The 19004-nt window shown below is 47.9% G+C and overlaps 1 protein-coding gene across 6 annotated transcripts; it reads left to right on the forward strand.

Moving 5' to 3' along the window:
* The first annotated feature begins 230 nt into the window (after positions 1-230).
* TPST2 (tyrosylprotein sulfotransferase 2) lies at positions 231-18011 on the forward strand. 6 transcript variants are annotated; one of them, XM_083590291.1, is made up of 7 exons: positions 231-485; positions 12118-12211; positions 12897-13822; positions 15372-15570; positions 16664-16714; positions 17235-17283; positions 17526-18011. In XM_083590291.1, exons 3-6 carry the CDS (start codon positions 12984-12986, stop codon positions 17262-17264), a joined length of 1119 nt encoding a protein of 372 aa, XP_083446417.1. In that variant the 5' UTR covers positions 231-485; positions 12118-12211; positions 12897-12983; the 3' UTR covers positions 17265-17283; positions 17526-18011. The 6 variants fall into 6 exon arrangements, with proteins under 6 accessions (XP_083446417.1, XP_083446413.1, XP_083446415.1 ...); XM_083590289.1 differs by having other exon boundaries at positions 366-485; positions 12901-13822; XM_083590288.1 differs by having other exon boundaries at positions 379-485; positions 12118-12287.
* Positions 18012-19004: the final 993 nt, after the last annotated feature.

A 19004-nucleotide genomic window follows, 5' to 3' on the forward strand; every position in this document is an offset into this window, starting at 1 on the left:
AAGTTGAAAATATATAAATGGAAGTTTATTTAAGATTTTGTAATTACATCTACTACTTCCTTACATTTTAAGGCCCTCCACCACTGCGGCGAAGTATAGTGGGACCCTCTGCCGCCATGGGGAGGCGTGACAAGGTCCTCCTCCGCTGCAGATATATATCGGGATATTTAGCGGTGATATATCGCAATGTTGAAAACCAGGTATCGCCCCGCCCTAATCCCGCTGAGCTCCTGGGAGGAAGGCGGGTTGCCATCTTTCGAAGAGCGAAAAAGAGGAGCCCTTTGCCGACTCCTCCTTTCGGCAAGAAGAGGCCCGGGGGCCCCACGCGGCAGGCGGGGGCGGCGAGCGCGTTCCTGCTCCCGGTTGCGCGTGACGTGCTCTCGGGGCGGGCAGCGGGAGGAGCGAAGGAGGCGCCGCCGAAGCCGCCCGCCGCCGCCGCCGCCCGCGCTCCTCTCTCTGCTGCCCGGCGGCGCCCCATCCAGGCGGTGAGTGCTCGGGGGTCCCGCAGAAGGGAGATGGGGAGGGGTCGCCCCCCCGGCCCGGCCCGGCCCGCGGCTTCGGGCCCCGCAGGATCGGAACATGGCGGGGGGGTGGGTGGGGGTGAAACAGGACTCCCCGTCCCGCGACCTCCCTCTGTTTCGCCAGGCACATGGCGGCCCTGATGGGGGAACTGTCCAGCCTTGTGCGCGGAGAGATGCGCTGCCCTTTGGAAAAAGCTGCGGGAGAAGTTGAGTCGAGAGCAGAGGCCTTTTGCTGCTCAGGCCGGCCAAAGCGGCGCACCCCCCCCCCCGTCTTAGGCCGTTTGGCATCTCCGACCTGGGGCGTGGGGGGGGGGCAGACACGACTGGGCTGCGCTTGAGCTGCTCCTACCCTCCAGGCTGTTGGTTTCTGCACTGGTGGGGATGCGAGGCGGGGGGGGGGGGAGAACCCTGGTACCTGGTACTCAGCCACCCACAGGTGTGGCTCCAGGCCCCCCTCCCCACCCCACGGGTGCCCCCAGCCTGGACACCTTCCCTCTCTCCTGTCTGGCCTTTGGCTTCCTGCTGAGCCCGCCAGCCTTGAGGAGAGTGGCTTGTGGGGCCAGGGGGGTGGCTTGGGCAGCTTTCAGGCCCTGCTCTCATCCTGGGGAGCCTTTTCTGGGCCTTGTCAATAAAGGATTGTCCAGCTTGAAGAAAAGGGTTTTTCTCGGGCTACACAAGTTGTGGGCGAGGAACTTGTGTGGCCTTATGTAGGCGACTTCCTCTCTCTTCCCCTGCAGTTGGGCAGGAACAGGGTGTGCTGCTGTGCAGCCTGAATGGGACATCCGCCTTCCTGTGTGAGAGCAAGAGGCTCAAGTCCCTTGTGGTGTGACAGCTGAAGGTGGTCACCAATGCGCCGAGGGAGCGAAGGTTGCTTGTGCGCATGACCCCGAGGCCACTGCATGCTCCTGTCTCCCCGCTAACTGATCAGCAGAGGGTGAGGAAAGTCACAGGACAATGGCCTGGGGCTAAAGGAGGAGCTGTGGCTGGAGCAAAGGTTCCTGTAACCCACCATGGCCAGCCAGGTGCCCCAGGGAGAAGCCCACCAAGAGGGCTGCCCCACCTTCTGGTCCCCCAGCACCTGCTCTTCCCAGGTAGGCTGCTTCTGACCCCTGAGGTTCCATGCAACCATTGTGGGTGGCAGGTGTGGATAGACCTCTCCTTTTCAGAAGCCACCCAAGGCAAGAGCCACCAACACATCAAGTGACAGGGAGGCTCTGTTAGGTAATTCTGTGTAGGGGCGCATGTTTCAAGGGCTAGGATACATTTTTAAGCAGGGTGCTGAGAGTTGTGAGGAGACCCCCATTCCCCTCCCAGAGCTACAATTTGCAGAGTACTGTATTTTTTTGCTCTATAAGACTCACTTTTTCCCTCCTAAAAAGTAAGGGGAAATGTGTGTGTGTCTTATGGAGCAAATGCAGGCTGCGCAGCTATCCCTGAAGCCAGAACAGCAAGAGGGGTTGCTGCTTTCACTGCGCAGCGATCCCTCTTGCTGTTCTGGCTTCTGAGATTCAGAATATTTTTTTTCTTGTTTTCCTCCTCCAAAAACTAGGTGCGTCTTATGGTCTGGTGCGTCTTATAGAGCGAAAAATACGGTAGTTTAACAGCCTCTCCCTCTTCATAGGGAATTTTAGATGGCAACATAGTGCTTTAAGTAGTGTTTTTGTAGTGGTATCCTAGTGCTTCAAATGAATGGCATGAAAGTGGCTCTCCTCTGTCTTGAATTTGCCATTCGTTTCTTAGGATGACTCCATAGTATTGTGAGAGTGAGATAAATCTCTCTCTCTCTCTCTCTCTCTCTCTCTCTCCATAGCTGCACTACAGGCAACACCATCTTTTTCTTTGCTAAGAAGCCCCAAATTCTTTTGCTTTCCCTTGAAGGCAAGGAACTCTTTCAATGTTTCTTCCACCTTTGCAACATCCTCTGTTAGACTCTGGGATTCTCTCTCTCTCTCTCTCTCTCTCTCTCTCTCTCCCCCCCCCCCCTCTGTTTCTTAAAACTATTTTCCATAACATACTGTATATGGGAGGATCTGATTTCATAGCCAGTATGCTTACAATTAACAATGTGCACTATGAGAATTTGAAGGAGAAAAACATTTTCCTTTTTATTCCGTATCTCCAAATGATTTTCATTGTTTGGGACAATCCCATTAAACAAGAGCAGGTTGAATCTTTTTTTTTTTTTTAAGAAGATATTTATTAAGATTTTCCATTTTATACAAACCAAGAAAAAAAGGAAAAAATTTAAAAAGAAAAAATATTAAAAACACATAAATTTCATGTCTTATTTTTCAATAACATATTTCCCTGACCTCCTCATACCTCCCCTTCTTGTATTCCAGTTCAAATTGTTCATCCAGCAAATCCTTATCTCATAGCATTACAGCTAAAAACCTTATTTTCTATCCATCTTCTTAAATTATTGTAACTTATACTTTTACTTATATACAAAAAAGAACTATTTTTTCATATTCTTTTGTACCATTACAGCTGATAACCCCTTAATTTCAATCCAACATCACTCAATATTCCTTAATATTACAATATTTTTGCAAATAGTCTTTGAATTTCTTCCATTCTTCTTCTGCCGATTCTTCTCCCTGGTCACGGATTCTGCCAGTCAATTCTGCCAGTCCCATAAAGTCAATCAATTTCGTCTGCCATTCTTCCAGAGTGGGTAGATCTTGCATCTTCCAATACTTTGCAATGAGTATTCTTGCTGCTGTTGTAGCATACATAAAGAAAGTTCTATCCTTTTTTAACACCAATTGGCCGACCATGCCCAGGAGAAAGGCCTCTGGTTTATTCACAAAGGTATATTTAAATACCTTTTTCAATTCATTATAAATCATTTCCCAGAAAGCCTTAATCCTAGGGCACGTCCACCAAAGGTGGAAAAATGTACCTTCAATTTCTTTACATTTCCAACATTTTCCAACATGGAATACTCAGGATGAAACGGTTAAATCTGCTATGATTAAGTGGGCACAAGATGTTGGACATAACATCATGTTTGCTGACTGGGAACAGTTGTGGACCACAGGTATGAAATTTACGGCATGTAATGCCTTAAGAGAAAATATTATGAAAATGATATATAGGTGGTATATGACCCCAGTCAAGCTTGCAAAAATTTACCATTTGCCCGATAATAAATGTTGGAGAGCAGGTTGAATCTTACTTCCCTCCAATGATTATTATTTTTTCAACTTAAGAGTCATGATCCTAGTCCTCATGGGTTCAGGGCTACCCAAGTGGCTGTGGTGGTGAAAATAAGTGCCTGACAGGCTGCTGTTGGTGAGGTGAGGGTGCTGGTGGGAGAAAATGGGGTACAGTATAGATAAGTGGAGAGGAAGCAAATCCTGTGCCAGGATTGTACTTTCCTGATGAAAGATGCCTGGGACCTTCTCCTCTCCTCCTGTCTTCACATCACGTGCTCCCCCTCCCCCTTTGCTGTGATGCTGTTCCCCAATTCTGTGGCTGCCTTGTTCCAGGCCATGCTCTTGGCCTAGCCAGCCAATACAGCTTACAGGGTCTCGGGTATCAGCCATTTCTGATGGAAACACTGTTTGCCCTGGTAGCTCCCAAAGGCTTCTGCTCCTTTTGTCTTTCAAAGAAGATGAGACTGTGACCTCAGCCCTACAGCGTGCAGGACACCCATCACTTTCGTTTTAATTGCTGCTCTGAAACTTGCATCCTTTGGGAACAGCCCTGTGCAACCCAGAAGCTTCCTTGCAGGATTTTGACTGCTTGCCGTGCAAAAAGGGGTAGTGATGGGGGAGGAGCTGATGCTTTAGCTTCACGATGCTGCACTTCCTCTGCCTTGTGGATATGCTGTTTGGGCTTGGCTGGCCTCCAGAGGAAGCCTCTCTGAAGCTGAGTGTGCAGCGGCTGCCTTGCTGCTCTTCTGCAGGAGGCCATTTAGCAAAAGCGGTGTCTTGGATGGAGTGAGCTCCATGAAGCCAGGGGGCTTGTGGAGAGTGAGTGAGCAGCTGGCTGCCAGGGGGCTGTGGTGGGGCAAGCCACTTACACAGCAGACGTGCCCGGGGCCTCCCTGGCATCATCTCAAGCTGTTCCACCTTGTCACTTGTGTGCCCAGGTGAGCAGTCAGGTGATGCATTGCTGGGCTGGCACACTTGATAACAGCAGTTCAGCTTGCAACATTTCTGTTGCTCTTTTGTGAGGCCAGGCGTCATGGAAATTCCAATAGCAAACTCAACACAACCATTTCCAACTGATGTAGATTTATATTGCCCCAACTCTCTTGATAATGGGGGATTTAAATTCAATTGAGCCTCTGTTTGCATTTCTGCAATTTGCTCTAGTGATTTCAAAGCCTGATTTTTGTTTGTTTACCCCAGTCATAGATGGATACGGGCCTGAGGAGGTGGGGTGTCTTTGTATGCTCTGCTGCATTTCCCCAAACCTTCATAATCAGCAGTTGCACCAAATCCGAACTGTACCATCAATGAAACACTGTGAGCTTTGGAAAGCAACTCTTAGTTCACAAGGGATTTGGAATAACCACTGTACTGTGGGTGGATTAAATGCTGCTGCATCAGCAGGTTATCTCCTGAGCTAGTGTGATTTTTGGTCATTTTGCAGTGGAAGAGACATGGGTTCCAGCGGAGACTCTTGGCTGCTGGACAGGAAGACTTCTTTGCCAAACAATAAGAAAACAGGGAATGATCTGCACACAGCAAGCAGGACTTTCAGATTGTGTATTTATTTTTTTGCAGGTGGATATTTTGAAACATGGGCACACACTCATGAATACTTTCTGATGTCTCTGATGGGAAGTCACTGATAGCCATGCGCCAGTGTTTTAATTGCCTGGGATAGTGATGGCCAATCTTGGTATTGTTCACCTGACCTGTTTTGTTGGGGGTTGGGACGCACGCCTCCATAATGAAATCAGAGCAATCCATCAGTGAATGCTTTGTAAATATGGAGCATGTGTATTTGAGTTTGGATTTGATATCCCGCCTTTCACTCCCCTTCAGGAGTCTCAAAGCGGCTAACATTCTCCTTTCCCTTCCTCCCCCACAACAAACACTCTGTGAGGTGAGTGGGGCTGAGAGACTTCAGAGAAGTGTGACTGGCCCAAGGTCACCCAGCAGCTGCATGTGGAGGAGCGGAGACGCGAACCCGGTTCACCAGATTACGAGACTACCGCTCTTAACCACTACACCACACTGGCTTGCAGATGTGCATCAACTTATGGCAAACCCAGACCAAGAGAGAGCTGCAATACTTGCAAGCGTGGACTCTCTCACACAGACTTAGAAACAAAACCTGAAAATATTTTTGAGGAGGCCAGCAGGTGCCATATAAAATTGCTCTGGGGGCCAAACCCAGCCCCTTTCCTGGTCCACGTCTCCTGTTTTTTATGTCAGATTGGGTTCATGCCCATCCTCTGGCCAACTCCATCACTAGCAAAGTGCCACGATAGCTGGTTGTCCCAGTTCCACTGCAGCTGTGTTGGCATCCCTTCGCCCTCATGCTTCCTCCTGGTGTTCCCTAATTTAGAGTCAAGGAGGGAAGCAGCAGGTATTGCTGCACTCTCTGTCTCTGTCTGGCAGTAGCAGGGATGGAGGCATCAAAGAAAGGGCTGCTCAACAGGTCATGGCGTAGCCTGCCCCATCCAAGGGTTGCAGCCCTGAAAATTAGCAGATACTGAGGGCTTCTCCACACTTACCTTTCCTCCACACTTTCCAGGCACAGCCCACGCTTTGAGGCTCCAGGTCTGAGTGTTCTTTTTTTGCCCCAGAGCTTTCCACATGAAAAACCCAGAAATGGAGGAAATGGCAATCTTTGGAAAACTTGAATTGCTCTTTGTTGTGCTTCAGCTTCAGACAGTAGGTTTTTGAGGGGAAGGCTCCAAGGCAAAAGCGAGAGAGCACTGGGACACAAAACTTCAAAGTGCGGACCATGCAGGAAATGGTGAACTGAATGAGGAGCTCACCAGGTAGCCCAGAGATGGAGAAGACGTTGGCCCTCCATATGCTGTGAGACTTTTAACTCCCATCAGCCCCAGTCCACAGGGCCAGGGTAGAGGATGATGAGTGTTGGAGCCCCTCAAGATCTGGAGAGCCACAATTGCTCAGCCCATCTGTAGGCCAATTCCCATGGGGGTGTCCACAATGGGAGTTCATTGCCACCTGTTTTTTCCCTACCCTCTTTGGGGGTAGGTAACTCTCACTGTTTGGTTTCTGCTCTGTGAAGGAGGACACTTGGAATATGCTGGGGGGGGGGCTCTGGTGGGCTTGGATTAGACTCTTTAACTGTCCTCTCACTTTGTAAGCCAAGAGGCCTTAACTTGGACCTTGCGTGGCAAACACCTTGCCTGCGTCGTGGATGGTTCTGTGAACAGAGAGCAATTTCTCATCAGCAGATGATCTGCGTTGCTGCCCACCTTCTACTGCTGTCAGTAGTTTGGACTGCCTTGCATGTTGTTGGATGGAGGGTGCTGCCTTGAAGCAGAAGGTTACAAAGTCAGGGCAGCCTGGAACTCGGAGGTAAAGCTGTGCCCACAAAAAGTTCTAATCTTGATCTCCAGGCAGGGCTGGAAACGTCTCCCGTCTGAAACACTGGAGCCCCGGCCTCTGTCCTTGTAGACAATATGGAGCCAGGCAACTCCAGGGCACAATTGGTTATAAGGCAGTGGGGGCCTTTGGCCCTTTCCTGCTTGTGGGATCTCTGCCTTCCCTCAGCAATCCCAGAGTGCCTGGCCTTGTCTCATGGGTGGCAGAGCAAGTGGCATATTCCACCTTGGCAGGCCTGGTGGTGTGCAGAACACCTGCAATCGAAGACAAGCTTCCTGCTGTCGTTTCCCTCCCCACCATCTCACTCGCTTCTTCTGGAACAGGAGACTTTTTATTAAAGGGAAAAAGCCTTGCACCAATTTATTACTTCCAAAATGCCCTGGAGTTTAAGCTGGATAATGAAATGCCCTTCCGATCACAAAAACTCCCCAAGGCAGTCCACAACTGAGTGCATTTGCACTCAGCAGCATCTGTTGAATCATTGCTGATTTTATTTAAACCTTGCTGAAGAAGAAGCTGGCGTTTGTTCTGCCATCCCTGGTGAGGCGCTTTGTAGGAGTGCATGGAGAACGTCCAAAGGGTCCTCTCCTATGAATATCTCTCTTGGCAGTGAGCTGCACGGCTCAGAATTTCCTTAGCAACAAGCACATGTGACGGTTCTAGAGTATCTCCATCCATTTGAACTACTTTTTGAAAAGTCTGTAAGGCCACAAGAACACGTGGCCACAAGAACATAACCCTTTACTACCTTGTTTGCAAGTAGGACACCAGGGTTTAAGCAGATAGATTTGGAGACTTGCTGGACTGCACAGTCAGCCCTTCTGCTCCTCCAGCTCTTGGTAAAGGAGCCTAGTTTACAAGTTGGGACGGATCTTGCGTTAATGTTCTCTCTTTCTGGGGGGGGGGGTGCGATTGCAGGAGAGATTCAGCAAGAGCGAGCTTATGCTTTCCCGCTTTCCCTAGTCTGCATCTTCTCCCAAGGAACATGCCCACCTGCCATTCTCCCCAGCCAAGCTCCGTGATCAGAACCAAGGCCTGCTTGCAGGGCATGAGGGACTCAGAAACAGCAATTATGGGGGAGAATTGGTGGCAGGATGTAAGGTGACACACCTCTCCCTTTCTACCCTCTGAGTCTCCGCTGAGTTGGGAACATAGCTCAGGGGCAAAAGTTCCCAGGTTCATTTGGTTAGTAGCTTTAAGACTGCAGCCTCAGTTTATTTTTGTTTCTCTCTGTGTGTAACCAAGAAAGTGAAGTTGAATCACTCATGAGTGTGCATCAGCTAAACACGTGAACTATCCTGAAATATACTCAGAGTCGCAAAGTGATTTCATGCTCTTTATTCAGCTCATAGTGGTGAGGAGGAATGAATCAAAGTCCCCTCAAAGTATCTGCTTTATATACATTATTTACACAATGGGCTGCACATGATTGGCTAATTCCGGAATTCTACTGTAAGCCAATCAGGTTGTGGATTCACTTCTATCTGGAGCATGATTGGGTGGTTCCTGCCAACCAATCATACTGCTGCATTGTTCTAGGACCAATCAGACTGCTGCATTCTGAATCCTATTGTTCTAGGACCAATCAGACTGCTGCCTTTTGGATCCTATTGTTCTAGGACCAATCAGACTGCTGCGGTTTGGATCCTATTCAACTCAGTACATAACATATCCCCTTAGAAAAGCATTGTGATCTGAGTTTCTGGGAGGAAATGAAATGCATAGTAAATAAATTGACATGTCTTCTGCTTTTTAACTTAAGTTTCTTCCAGTGGTGGTGCAGTGCTGAACACTGCTCCCTGTGTAGCATTTGATCAGTGATGGCTGTTGCAAATACACAAGTCCTGTTTGATATTGCGGCCATATATGTATACGTGTGTTTAGGTGTAAGTGAGTGCATGAACTCACCCCAAATAATGCCTTAGGTCCAAACTAGGTTCCATGTCAAATGGTTCTTTGCAGAATGTAGGTTTAAATCGCTCCCCTGACACTGCTGTTTGTATTGGGAAGAAAGCTCCCATGGGCACCAATTTTGTGTTTTTATATTTTAAACCACCCTGTGATCCTCGGATGAAGGGCAGTATAGAAATAACAACAACAACAACAACAACAACAACACCCCAGTCGCATCTCCAGTTAAAGGGAGGAGCAAGGAAGCAGCAAGTGATGGGGAATTGGGAGTAGGGGATAGAGGGGGACACGACAGAAGGTGTGCAAAGATGTGTTTATGAAACCTTTGGGCAACTCCCCCCCCCCGATCTTCCGGGTGGCTCCCACCACTTTCCACCTGTGCCCTTTGTGCTGTTCTATGCGTTGTGGTTCTTGCCATCTTTGTCTGCGGAGCCTGTGCAGGTACCTTGTGAGCGAGGCTGTTAGCCAAAGCTTCCCTCCTTCTGAGCTAAACACATGCTCAGTTGCTGTAACATTGGGACGACCTCCTGTGCTTCAGAGAGAGTTTGTTATCATCAAGATGCTGATGCTGCCTTGATGATTGCCAGACAGGCCATCAGGGTGCGAGTCTGGCCTTCGCCAAAATGGTGCCCTCCAGACACTTACTAGTTGGTTCAATGTACCTTTAGGAAATTAATATTAAACCTCTGTTGAGCATTCCGCTTTTGATTATTTTATTTTTATTTATTAAATTTGTGTACACCCCATACCCTCAGATCTCAGGGTGATTCACAACATAAAATGACAATAAAAAACCCACTTTTGATGATATTCCACATGTATTCCCAACATTTAGCAAAACAAACAACACCGAATGTAGCTGCTTTGTGCTATTCTAAACACAATGGCTAAGTGGATGAGAGCAGATTTCTCTGAGATTGCAAAGAGGAAGTTTCTTCTTTGAACTGCTGACAGGCCTTTCCCCCCTTAAGTCATATTATACATATTTGTGCGTGTGCGAATCTATAAATAAGAGTAGGGAAGGCTGCTCATGGCTGAAGCCCTTTAAGGGATGTTTATGTCCCCTGCTTTGCTTCACTTTGTACAACATGGCTGCCCCAGGTTGCCATGGTGACAGGCTTATTCTGTGGGCTGCGCATTTGAAGGGTCCCTTTTTTAAGATGGGGACAAGTCAGTGCCTGCCGACACCACACTTTAACCTGGGGTAGCTTCCACCAAAAACATTTAGATTGCCTTGGGCCATTTGGAGTGAATCTGTAGTTGTAAAGAAGCCCCAATGATGAGCCATTTAGACAATAGTTATTTGCCTCCCGTTCTAACTCAAGTGGAAATTTTTGTGTTTTTTAAAAAATTGCCTCTTGTAGGATAAATACATATTTTTTTAAATAAATTTTTTATTGGTTTTTCAACACATATTAAAAGACAATACAACACAACACAATACATAAACAAACAAACATATAAACACGTATAATTTCTTGATCTTTCTTTCTTAAAACCTTCTTTCAGCGACTTCCCCATACCTCCCCTTTCTGCATCCCTGTTTTAAATCATTCCAGCAACCCCTAATTTCAATTTCTTATAGCACATTCTTTAACTCTTTTTTTTCATATCCAATTATTTGTCACTGCAATTCTATTTTACATTACCCAAGACATTTTAACATTCATTAATTTTACAACAATTCTTAAGATAAACTTTAAATTTCTTCCAATCCTCTTCCACCGTCTCTTTCCCTTGGTCACGGATTCTGCCAGTCATCTCCGCCAGTCCCATGTAGTCGATCACCTTGGTCTGCCATTCTTCCAGTGTGGGTAGCTCTTGTGTCTTCCAATACTTTGATAAAAGAACTCTTGCTGCTGTTGTAGCATACATAAAAAACGTCCTATCTTTCCTTGACACCAATTGGCCTACCATGCCCAGGAGGAAGGCTTCTGGTTTCTTCGCGAAAGTGCATTTAAGCACCTTTTTCATTTCATTATAAATCATTTCCCAGAAGACCTTGATCCTAGGGCACGTCCACCAAAGGTGGTAAAAGGTACCTTCAGTTTCCTTACATTTCCAACATTTGTTATTGGGCGTATGGTAAATTTTTGCCAGCTTGACTGGGGTCATGTACCACCTATATATCATTTTCATAATGTTCTCTCTTAAGGCATTACATGCCGTGAACTTTATACCGGTGGTCCATAACTGTTCCCAGTCAGCAAACATAATGTTATGACCAATGTCTTGTGCCCATTTAATCATAGCTGATTTAACCGTCTCATCCTGTGTATTCCATTTCAACAGCAAGTTATACATTCTTGACAGATTCTTAGTATTGGGTTCCAATAGCTCTGTTTCTAATTTTGACCTCTCCACCTGGAAGCCAATTTTCCTGTCCTGTTTAAAGACTTCATTTATTTGGTAGTAATGAAGCCAGTCTCTTACTTTAGACTTCAATTTCTCATAACTCTGCAATTTCACTTTTCCCTCCTCATACTCTATAATTTCCCAATATTTTGGCCATTTGGATTCCATATTAAGTTTTTTCACTTCCTTAGCTTTAAATACACTTTTTGCTACATTTTCCACACATTGCTACTCCTTGGCTGGCCGTCTAGCATGTGGTAACATTGCCAAGCGACCGAGGGCATCATGGAAAATCTGGCCTTCAGAATGACCTCTAGCGAGATGAGGGCTCTTATCATGTGTCCTTCTTCCAGCTTGGGATGGAAATGATCACATAAACAGCAGCACGGTATTTATGTCTGTTCAACTGGATGCATAATTTTGTGGAACTGGGATGTGGAACCTCTGTAGTTGGGAGCTGCAGTCCTGCAACCTTTGACGTCCTCCATCCCTGAATTACAGTGTTAAGCTATGTATAAATGGTTCAACAACACGGCTGCTTGTTTGCACACCCAGCGCTCGGTTTGGTGTTGCAGATGCAACCCGCTTTTGTGTGGGCTTGTGTCATAACTGCGTGTCTTGGGGTGGGTGGAGGAGGAGCCCAGCTGACCGCTGCTGAGAAACAGCACCCATGCTGCCGAGAAGGGGAATCTCTTGCTCCTTGTGGCTCCAAGGCCCCCCCCCCGCCTCCCTGCTCAGCATCTGACTGACCTTGTCCTTCTTCCTTCCCTCCCTCCCCACCACAGAGAATCTCTCTCCCGCCTGGGTGTTTTTGGAGAGCAAGGAGCAGCTAGCAAGCCAGCCAGCCCGCCAGCCACAAAATGAACTTCTCAGACCGAGGTGAGCACCTGGCTGCCGTAATGGATGTGCTGCCATGTGCTGGCAGTGGGCGCATGAATCTTTGATGGCTCTGCCGGTGTGTTCCCCCTGTTCTACCGCCCCATTTTGTGCGATTAATATTTGATCACGCTCAAAAGCTACCAGAAGCCATTTGGAGCCAGCCTGGTTTTTGGCACGGAGGCCCAGTGGAGCATTGAGAGGGAGGCTGCTGTGCAGGGGCTGGGCGGGACTGTGAGCCATAGGGTCTGGCTGGGCAGAGGTATTTGAGTGGGGGTCCCACTTTCTCACGGAGGAGACTCTAGTCTTGGCTCAGACGGGGGCTCCAGGAGTGGTTCCCTCCAAGAGTTCAAGGGGTCTATCGGCAGTCAGCCTTGGGGGAGTGTTAGAACTGGATGAAGAGAAGGTCCAGAAGGTTCAAAGTGGTTGAGCACCTGCTTTGCATGCAAAACGTCCCAGGTTCAATTCTGGCATCTTCTGGTAGTACTGGAGGAAAATGCTCTTCTGAAAATTTGGATGGCCATTGCCAGTCAGTGTAGACAAAACTAAAGTAGGTGGACCGCTACTAAGCAGTTTGGCTCCCTTGTTCTCCCCATAAAGGAATAGAATGCAATGAAAATATTAAGCTAAATGCCCAAAGAACAAGTATCCATCCCTGTCTTGAATGGTTGGCTTCTGTCCTTTCCAGGGAGTCTGTGGCTTGGTCTTCCATCCTCCGAATGCTGAAAGTGGGGAGAGCACCTCCGGATCCTGGGCCCATGTGGATGGGGAGAGGATGCGGGTGACCATGAGGCGGGTTCTTATGGGGGTGGGCTTTGCCATTGCCCTGATGGTCTCTGCCCACCTGGGCCAACAGATGCTGCAATGCCAGCACATACTGGGCCAAGGCGCCAACCGGGGACTGATGCGCCCGGAGAACGAGGAGCTGGTGATGTTGGACTCCAACCGGGTGGAATACCGTTACAGCAAGGAGATGCCTCTGATCTTCATCGGTGGCGTCCCCCGGAGCGGGACTACACTGATGCGTGCCATGCTGGATGCTCACCCGGAAGTACGCTGTGGGGAGGAGACGCGCATCATCCCGCGTGTGCTAGCCATGCGCCAAGCATGGTCCAAATCTGGCCGGGAGAAGATGCGCTTGGACGAGGCTGGGGTGACTGACCAAGTCTTGGATGCCGCCATGCAGGCCTTCATCCTGGAGGTGATTGCCAAGCACGGAGAGCCAGCCAGGTACCTCTGCAACAAAGACCCCTTCACGCTCAAGTCCTCCCTGTACCTCTCCCGCATCTTCCCAAACTCCAAGTTTCTCCTGATGGTGCGTGACGGCCGGGCTTCCGTCCACTCCATGATCACCAGGAAAGTCACCATTGCCGGCTTTGACCTCCGCAGCTACCGGGACTGCTTGATCAAGTGGAACAAAGCCATTGAGGTGATGCACTCCCAGTGCTTGGAGATTGGGCTCTCGCGATGCCTCCCCATCTACTATGAGCAGCTTGTCCTGCACCCCCAAAAAACGATGCAGGCCATCATGGAATTCCTGGACATCGCCTGGAGCGATGCCGTCCTGCACCACGAGGAGCTGATTGGGAAGCCAGGCGGAGTCTCCCTTTCCAAGTGAGTGTCTGTGCTGCAGCCTCGCTGCAGTGCTTGAGATGTGTGCATTCCTAGCACACTGGCCGTCATCTCTGGAATTGTCACGCCTTAGTTCACACACAATATGGGATAGGGTGCAGCTGAGTCTTAAGAGCATCTCCTTGGGTGCAGAAGATCCTAGGTTCTGTCTCTGCTGATGGCATCTCCAGAGAGGGCAGAGAAAGTCCCCCATGTGGAACCCTGGAGAGCCACCGCCAGCCAGCAGAGACAGCACTGAGTTAGATTTTGCAAGGGATCACTAAAACGTGATTGGAGGGCTCTCCTGTCCATTGAGAATCTGGCATGGGAGGGACGAACAGCTCCATCTGTCTTCCAGGTAGGGCCCAGGGAAGCTGCTTTGCTACAGCTGCAGGAGGGGGCTGCAAATTTAGCGCTGGGAAAGTCATAGGGGAAACTCATTTCTTAAAACTCGCACACAAGGAGCTGTGGGAGGCAAAGTCCCCCTCAAAGCCTCCCTGTATTGACTTGCTTAATTTATATCCTACTTTTCTTCCAGCCCTGCTGCTTTTCTAGCTTCATAGCTGTTTCCCCTCCCTCCAGGCTCAGTGTGGAGTTTCTGATCTGACCTCCTCGTCTGTTGCTAAACTCACACAAGTGCTTAATTCACCTGGCCATTGTTAGTGTTTTCCTGGGTGCTTCCCTGCCTGGGTTTGTAGAGCTCTTGCTTTGTAGGGTTAGGGTTTGTAGAGCTGGGCTTCCTTGCAAACTACCTTTAAACTTATATAGCCGTGGGGATTGAGAGCCTTGTTGCAACAAGGGCACGTGGTTCAGCTGTGGACCAGAGACAGTGGTGATGACAGGAGGGTTCGGATAGTTAAGCACCTCCTATGAATGCAAGCTTGTTAAAATTAGGTAAAGGTAAAGGGACCCCTGACCGTTAGGTCCAATTGCGTACAACTCTGGGGTTGCGGCGCTCATTTTGCTTTATTGGCCGAGGGAGCTGGTGTACAGCTTCCGGGTCATGTGGCCAGTATGACTAAGCCGCTTCTGGTGAACCAGAGCAGTGCACGGAAACGCCGTTTACCTTCCCGCCGCAGCGGTACCTATTTATCTACTTGTACTTTGACGTGCTTTCGAACTGCTAGGTTGGCAGGAGCTGGGACAAAGCAACGGGAGCTCACCCTGTCGCGGGGATTCGAACCACCAACCTTCTGATCGGCAAGCCCTAGGCTCTGTCCCACAGTGCCACCCTCGTCCTGGTTTGTTAAAATTAGCTCTTGCCTAAACCTATGCTAAAAACTTTTAAATTGAAACGATGAACTGCATTTAAAGCTTAAACTGAGCACTAGGCTTAAACTTCTGTTTGTACACTGAATTTTGTCCTGGCTCAATTGCTGTGGCCTTCTACGGTCATTTAGCAATGGCTACAGTAAAGAGAAGCCAATTAAGGGCCTCACAGCGAAAACTAGGGACTGTGGAAGGTTGAAGAAATCAAGAGAGAACGTGAGCAGGTGCCACCCCTTGCCTCTCTGCTCTAGCCGGTTCTTACTGTTTTCTTGCTATTGTGCAGGATTGAGCGATCCACGGACCAGGTGATCAAGCCAGTGAACACAGAGGCCTTGACGAAGTGGCTGGGGCACATCCCAGCAGATGTGCTGCAGGACATGGCTCAGATTGCTCCCATGCTGGCCAGGCTGGGCTATGACCCCTATGCAAATCCACCCAACTATGGGAATCCAGACCCTCTGGTGATCAACAACACACACAGGGTGAGTGCCACTAAGCCTGTCATCCTTCAGGTGACAGTAGCTGGGTTGTGTGGTTTCCACCAGATCTATGCCATGTGATAAAAGATCCTGTAGCAGATCAACTTGTCTGGCTTTTAGCATTACTAAAGTTTGTGTTTATGGTGCAGCAGTTCAGTGACAATGCATTCTGCTCGAGAACGTGATTTTTTTTTTAAAAAAATAGCACGAAGCCTTCATTGTTCAAGGAAAGGGAAGCAACTAGTACAATATCAAGAAAGGCAGCAAAAGTTCTTACTCTCCTCAGGGCTGTAAGATAATGTACTGGTGAAGATTTGTGATCAGATCTCCTGTTTAAATAAATAAGTAATTATGCAGTTGCTGCGGCAGGGAATTATGCAGTTGCTACGCTGATCTGATTCATACCCCAGAAGGATCCAAAGAGCCCCTGCAGTGGTAAAAACGCATGCCAGTACTTTCAGAGACAGTCTAGATCAGGGAAAGGGTTAATCCCCATGGCTACCAAGAATGGAGCACTCTCCCCCCCCATGAAAGTACATTAAAGAGTTGTGGGGTGTGGGGTTTAAGCTCCCTGCAATACAAGCTGATCTGGTAGCCTTGATATTTTAAACATTCCAGTTGTGTTAAGTTGGGCAGAATTGGGAAGTGCTTGTCTCTCATTCCTAGCATCCTAGTGGCTGAAGGACCCCCATTTCTCAAAGCTAGAAGATACACATATTGTTCTCTATCTGAGCTCTTCTGTGTTCCTCTGAGCAGCCAAATGTGTCTTCCTAGAGGTCAAGAAGAGCCTCTTCCCACTTTCCCCATTTCTCCAGTTCACTTCCTTTCCATTCTGTGATTTGCAGCCTTTATTGTCCTAATTGCAGTCAGTCATTGCATTGCATAATATTGACTAGAATCCAGAATGGGCCAGCATTATTGAGGATAGCCAGCTTCCCAACTGTGCAGAGATATTCTGCAGGAGTAATCACTCATGCCGTGGCCAAAGAGCAGCATTCAGAGTGGAGGTGGACTCCGTGAGAGTTGAATGTGAAATCAGAGGTGTGGAAATATTAGGCGGGCAGGGGCCTCACCTGACCTTTTGCTCTTTGCACAGGTTCTTAATGGGGATTTTAAAACGCCTGCCAATCTGAAAGGACACCTCCAGGTGAGTTCCCCTTTCCCAGTCACCTTTCTTCATCTCTTCCGCTCTATTCTCTGTTGCCTCTATGCTTGTCCCCCCCCCCAAGACCCAGGAATGTTTTGGACCCTCCCTCCCAGGCCAGCTACTGAAGAGAAACTGCAAATGTCCTATTTCCCCCTTGCCTTGATCTCGAGGTTCTGCACTTTGGAACTGAATTGCAGCCATGTTTAGGAGATCATCTGGGACTCTGAAATGTTCTTCCCATGGAGATTCCCCCTTCATTCTCTTCTAATTACACATATTTGTAAACAGAAAAGAAAAAAAGCTCCATCATGGTGAAATGTATAATTCTACACATTTTTAGGCAGCTTTGACTTTTTCTAATTGAGATATCAATTCTGCAGCACATGATATATAGAGGGTTGATTTAATATTTTGGCAGACTAACTTTGCTCCTCCTTGGCCAAGTTTAGAAAGGCAGAGTTCTCAGTGTAAAAAGAGCACAAATAATATGCTATTTTTTCTGTCTTGTGTCTTTTTGCAGGGTGCACAAAATACTACTGCTTTTCACTGACAAAGCTAGTGATTTCCACGTACGTATTTGAGAAGGTGAGCAGATCTTCTTGCCAGGGTAGTAGAACTTATTTCTCTCAATTCTCAGCTTCCCTAAGTTTATAAAAATTAGGAGTGGGGGGATATGTCTAAAAGCTTTGCCTTGTAATCCTAAACTTATATATTTTGGGTGGCAGCACTGGCATTAATATAATAAATATCAATAGTTTGGCATTGAGTTCCAGGAGTAACTTTTTTCTGCCTTCCTCTTTGCCTCCTTTAGATGCAAATTGCTTCCCGTTGCTCTGAGGAGGAGAAAATTTGCAACCAGCAACAGTGGAGCTCCGTTATCCAAGCATATTGCTTGCTACTGATATTGCCAAATCAAGTGCTCTCTGTGAAACACTTTTTGTGTGTGTATGTATGTGTGTGTGCATTTATTTGCCAGGTTTGGACAATTCTGACTCCCTTGTTTGAACACTCCCTGTGGTAAAAGGGTGAAATCTGTGGAAATAAAAGAGAACCACAAAGTATATTGGAGATGATTTTATAGTGGTCTACTGGGGACCTTTTAAAAGTGTCTTGTAATTTTTGTTCTCTAATTTGCAGACCTCAGATAGCTCCATTAATATAACCTCGTTACAGCGCTTTTGTCTTATAGGCAACAATCCCAAATTTGCCTCCTTTTAATTATCTCATTTGTAATTTACAAAAATAAAATAGATTTATTTATTAATTCTTTAATAAATATATGAGGCTGTCTCCTTCACATGTTGCCTTCCTTTATTTCACCTGAGCTAAGAATGGTTCAGATACAGTATTCAAGTGCTGTAACCACAAAGCCACTCTTTACATAGAAGATTGTTCCTGTTGTCATCATATTGAAATTAACCCCCCCCCCCATGTTTGTAGAAAAGAGAAAATGTGTGACTGTCTCTGTAGGCACAAGTGTGGCACAGAACTGAATGATAGGCAGGGACATTTCCTGCTTGGCAGGGGGTTGGACTCGATGGCCCTTGTGGTCTCTTCCAACTCTATGATTCTATGATTCTATGACATGTCTATAAAGCTATAGCAGGACTTGGTGACTTTCCTGGTTACTTTGAACTCTTCTTACTTGCAGACACAAGGAGAGTGGGGCAGAGAGAGAGGGAGGGAGAGGGCTCCAGACTAGGGTGGTCAGGAGGGCCATTTGTTAGGGGCCCAAAGCAGCCGAGGGCCCCTTGCCCTGAGAGTTCTGCCCTTTCTACTTTTCACAGAAGAAGCTCAGGTGCTGCCAAATTTAATGATCCATTTGTATGTCCTGCCTCTTCCAGGTTAAGAGGCCCACTCAAGGTGCTCTGGAGCCAGCATTGCCCAAGAATGTGTGTACACATGGGGAGCACACCCCTATTAAAAAGGGCAAAATAGTGCCACTACATGGGGGTCACCACCACCAAAGGCTGTGCCAGCATGAAAGGTACTCCAATACACTAACGCCATCCTCTCCCTGCACAGCTCTGCTTCTTTGCCACTGAACTAGCGGGGGCGGGGGGATTCCTCTGCAACGAGGGACAAACCCTACCAAGACCCCAAACGAGCTTCTGCTTGCACAACTTTCACGGCCTCTCCATCCCTTCTCATCAAGCAATCCCTCCTCACCTCCTTGCCAGCCCACCTTGCTAAGCATCTCAAAAGTCTCTTCGTGTCCCCTGTGTGAGGGCACCAAAGCAAGGGCTGCATCTGTTACATCCTTTAAGGGCCTGTTGTGTCAACGCCAATA

The sequence above is a fragment of the Podarcis filfolensis genome, assembly GCF_964270895.1.
Source record: "Podarcis filfolensis genome assembly, chromosome: 16".
In the NCBI taxonomy this organism is placed as follows: Eukaryota; Metazoa; Chordata; class Lepidosauria; order Squamata; family Lacertidae; genus Podarcis; species Podarcis filfolensis.

Coding starts and splice junctions, on each gene's coding strand:
- TPST2 (XM_083590288.1), top strand. CDS start 12,246: ATGTGCTGGCAGTGGGCGCATGAATCTTTGATGGCTCTGCCG. Junction 13,823..15,371: donor GGCGGAGTCTCCCTTTCCAA/GTGAGTGTCTGT, acceptor GCTATTGTGCAG/GATTGAGCGATCCACGGACC. Junction 15,571..16,663: donor TGATCAACAACACACACAGG/GTGAGTGCCACT, acceptor CTCTTTGCACAG/GTTCTTAATGGGGATTTTAA.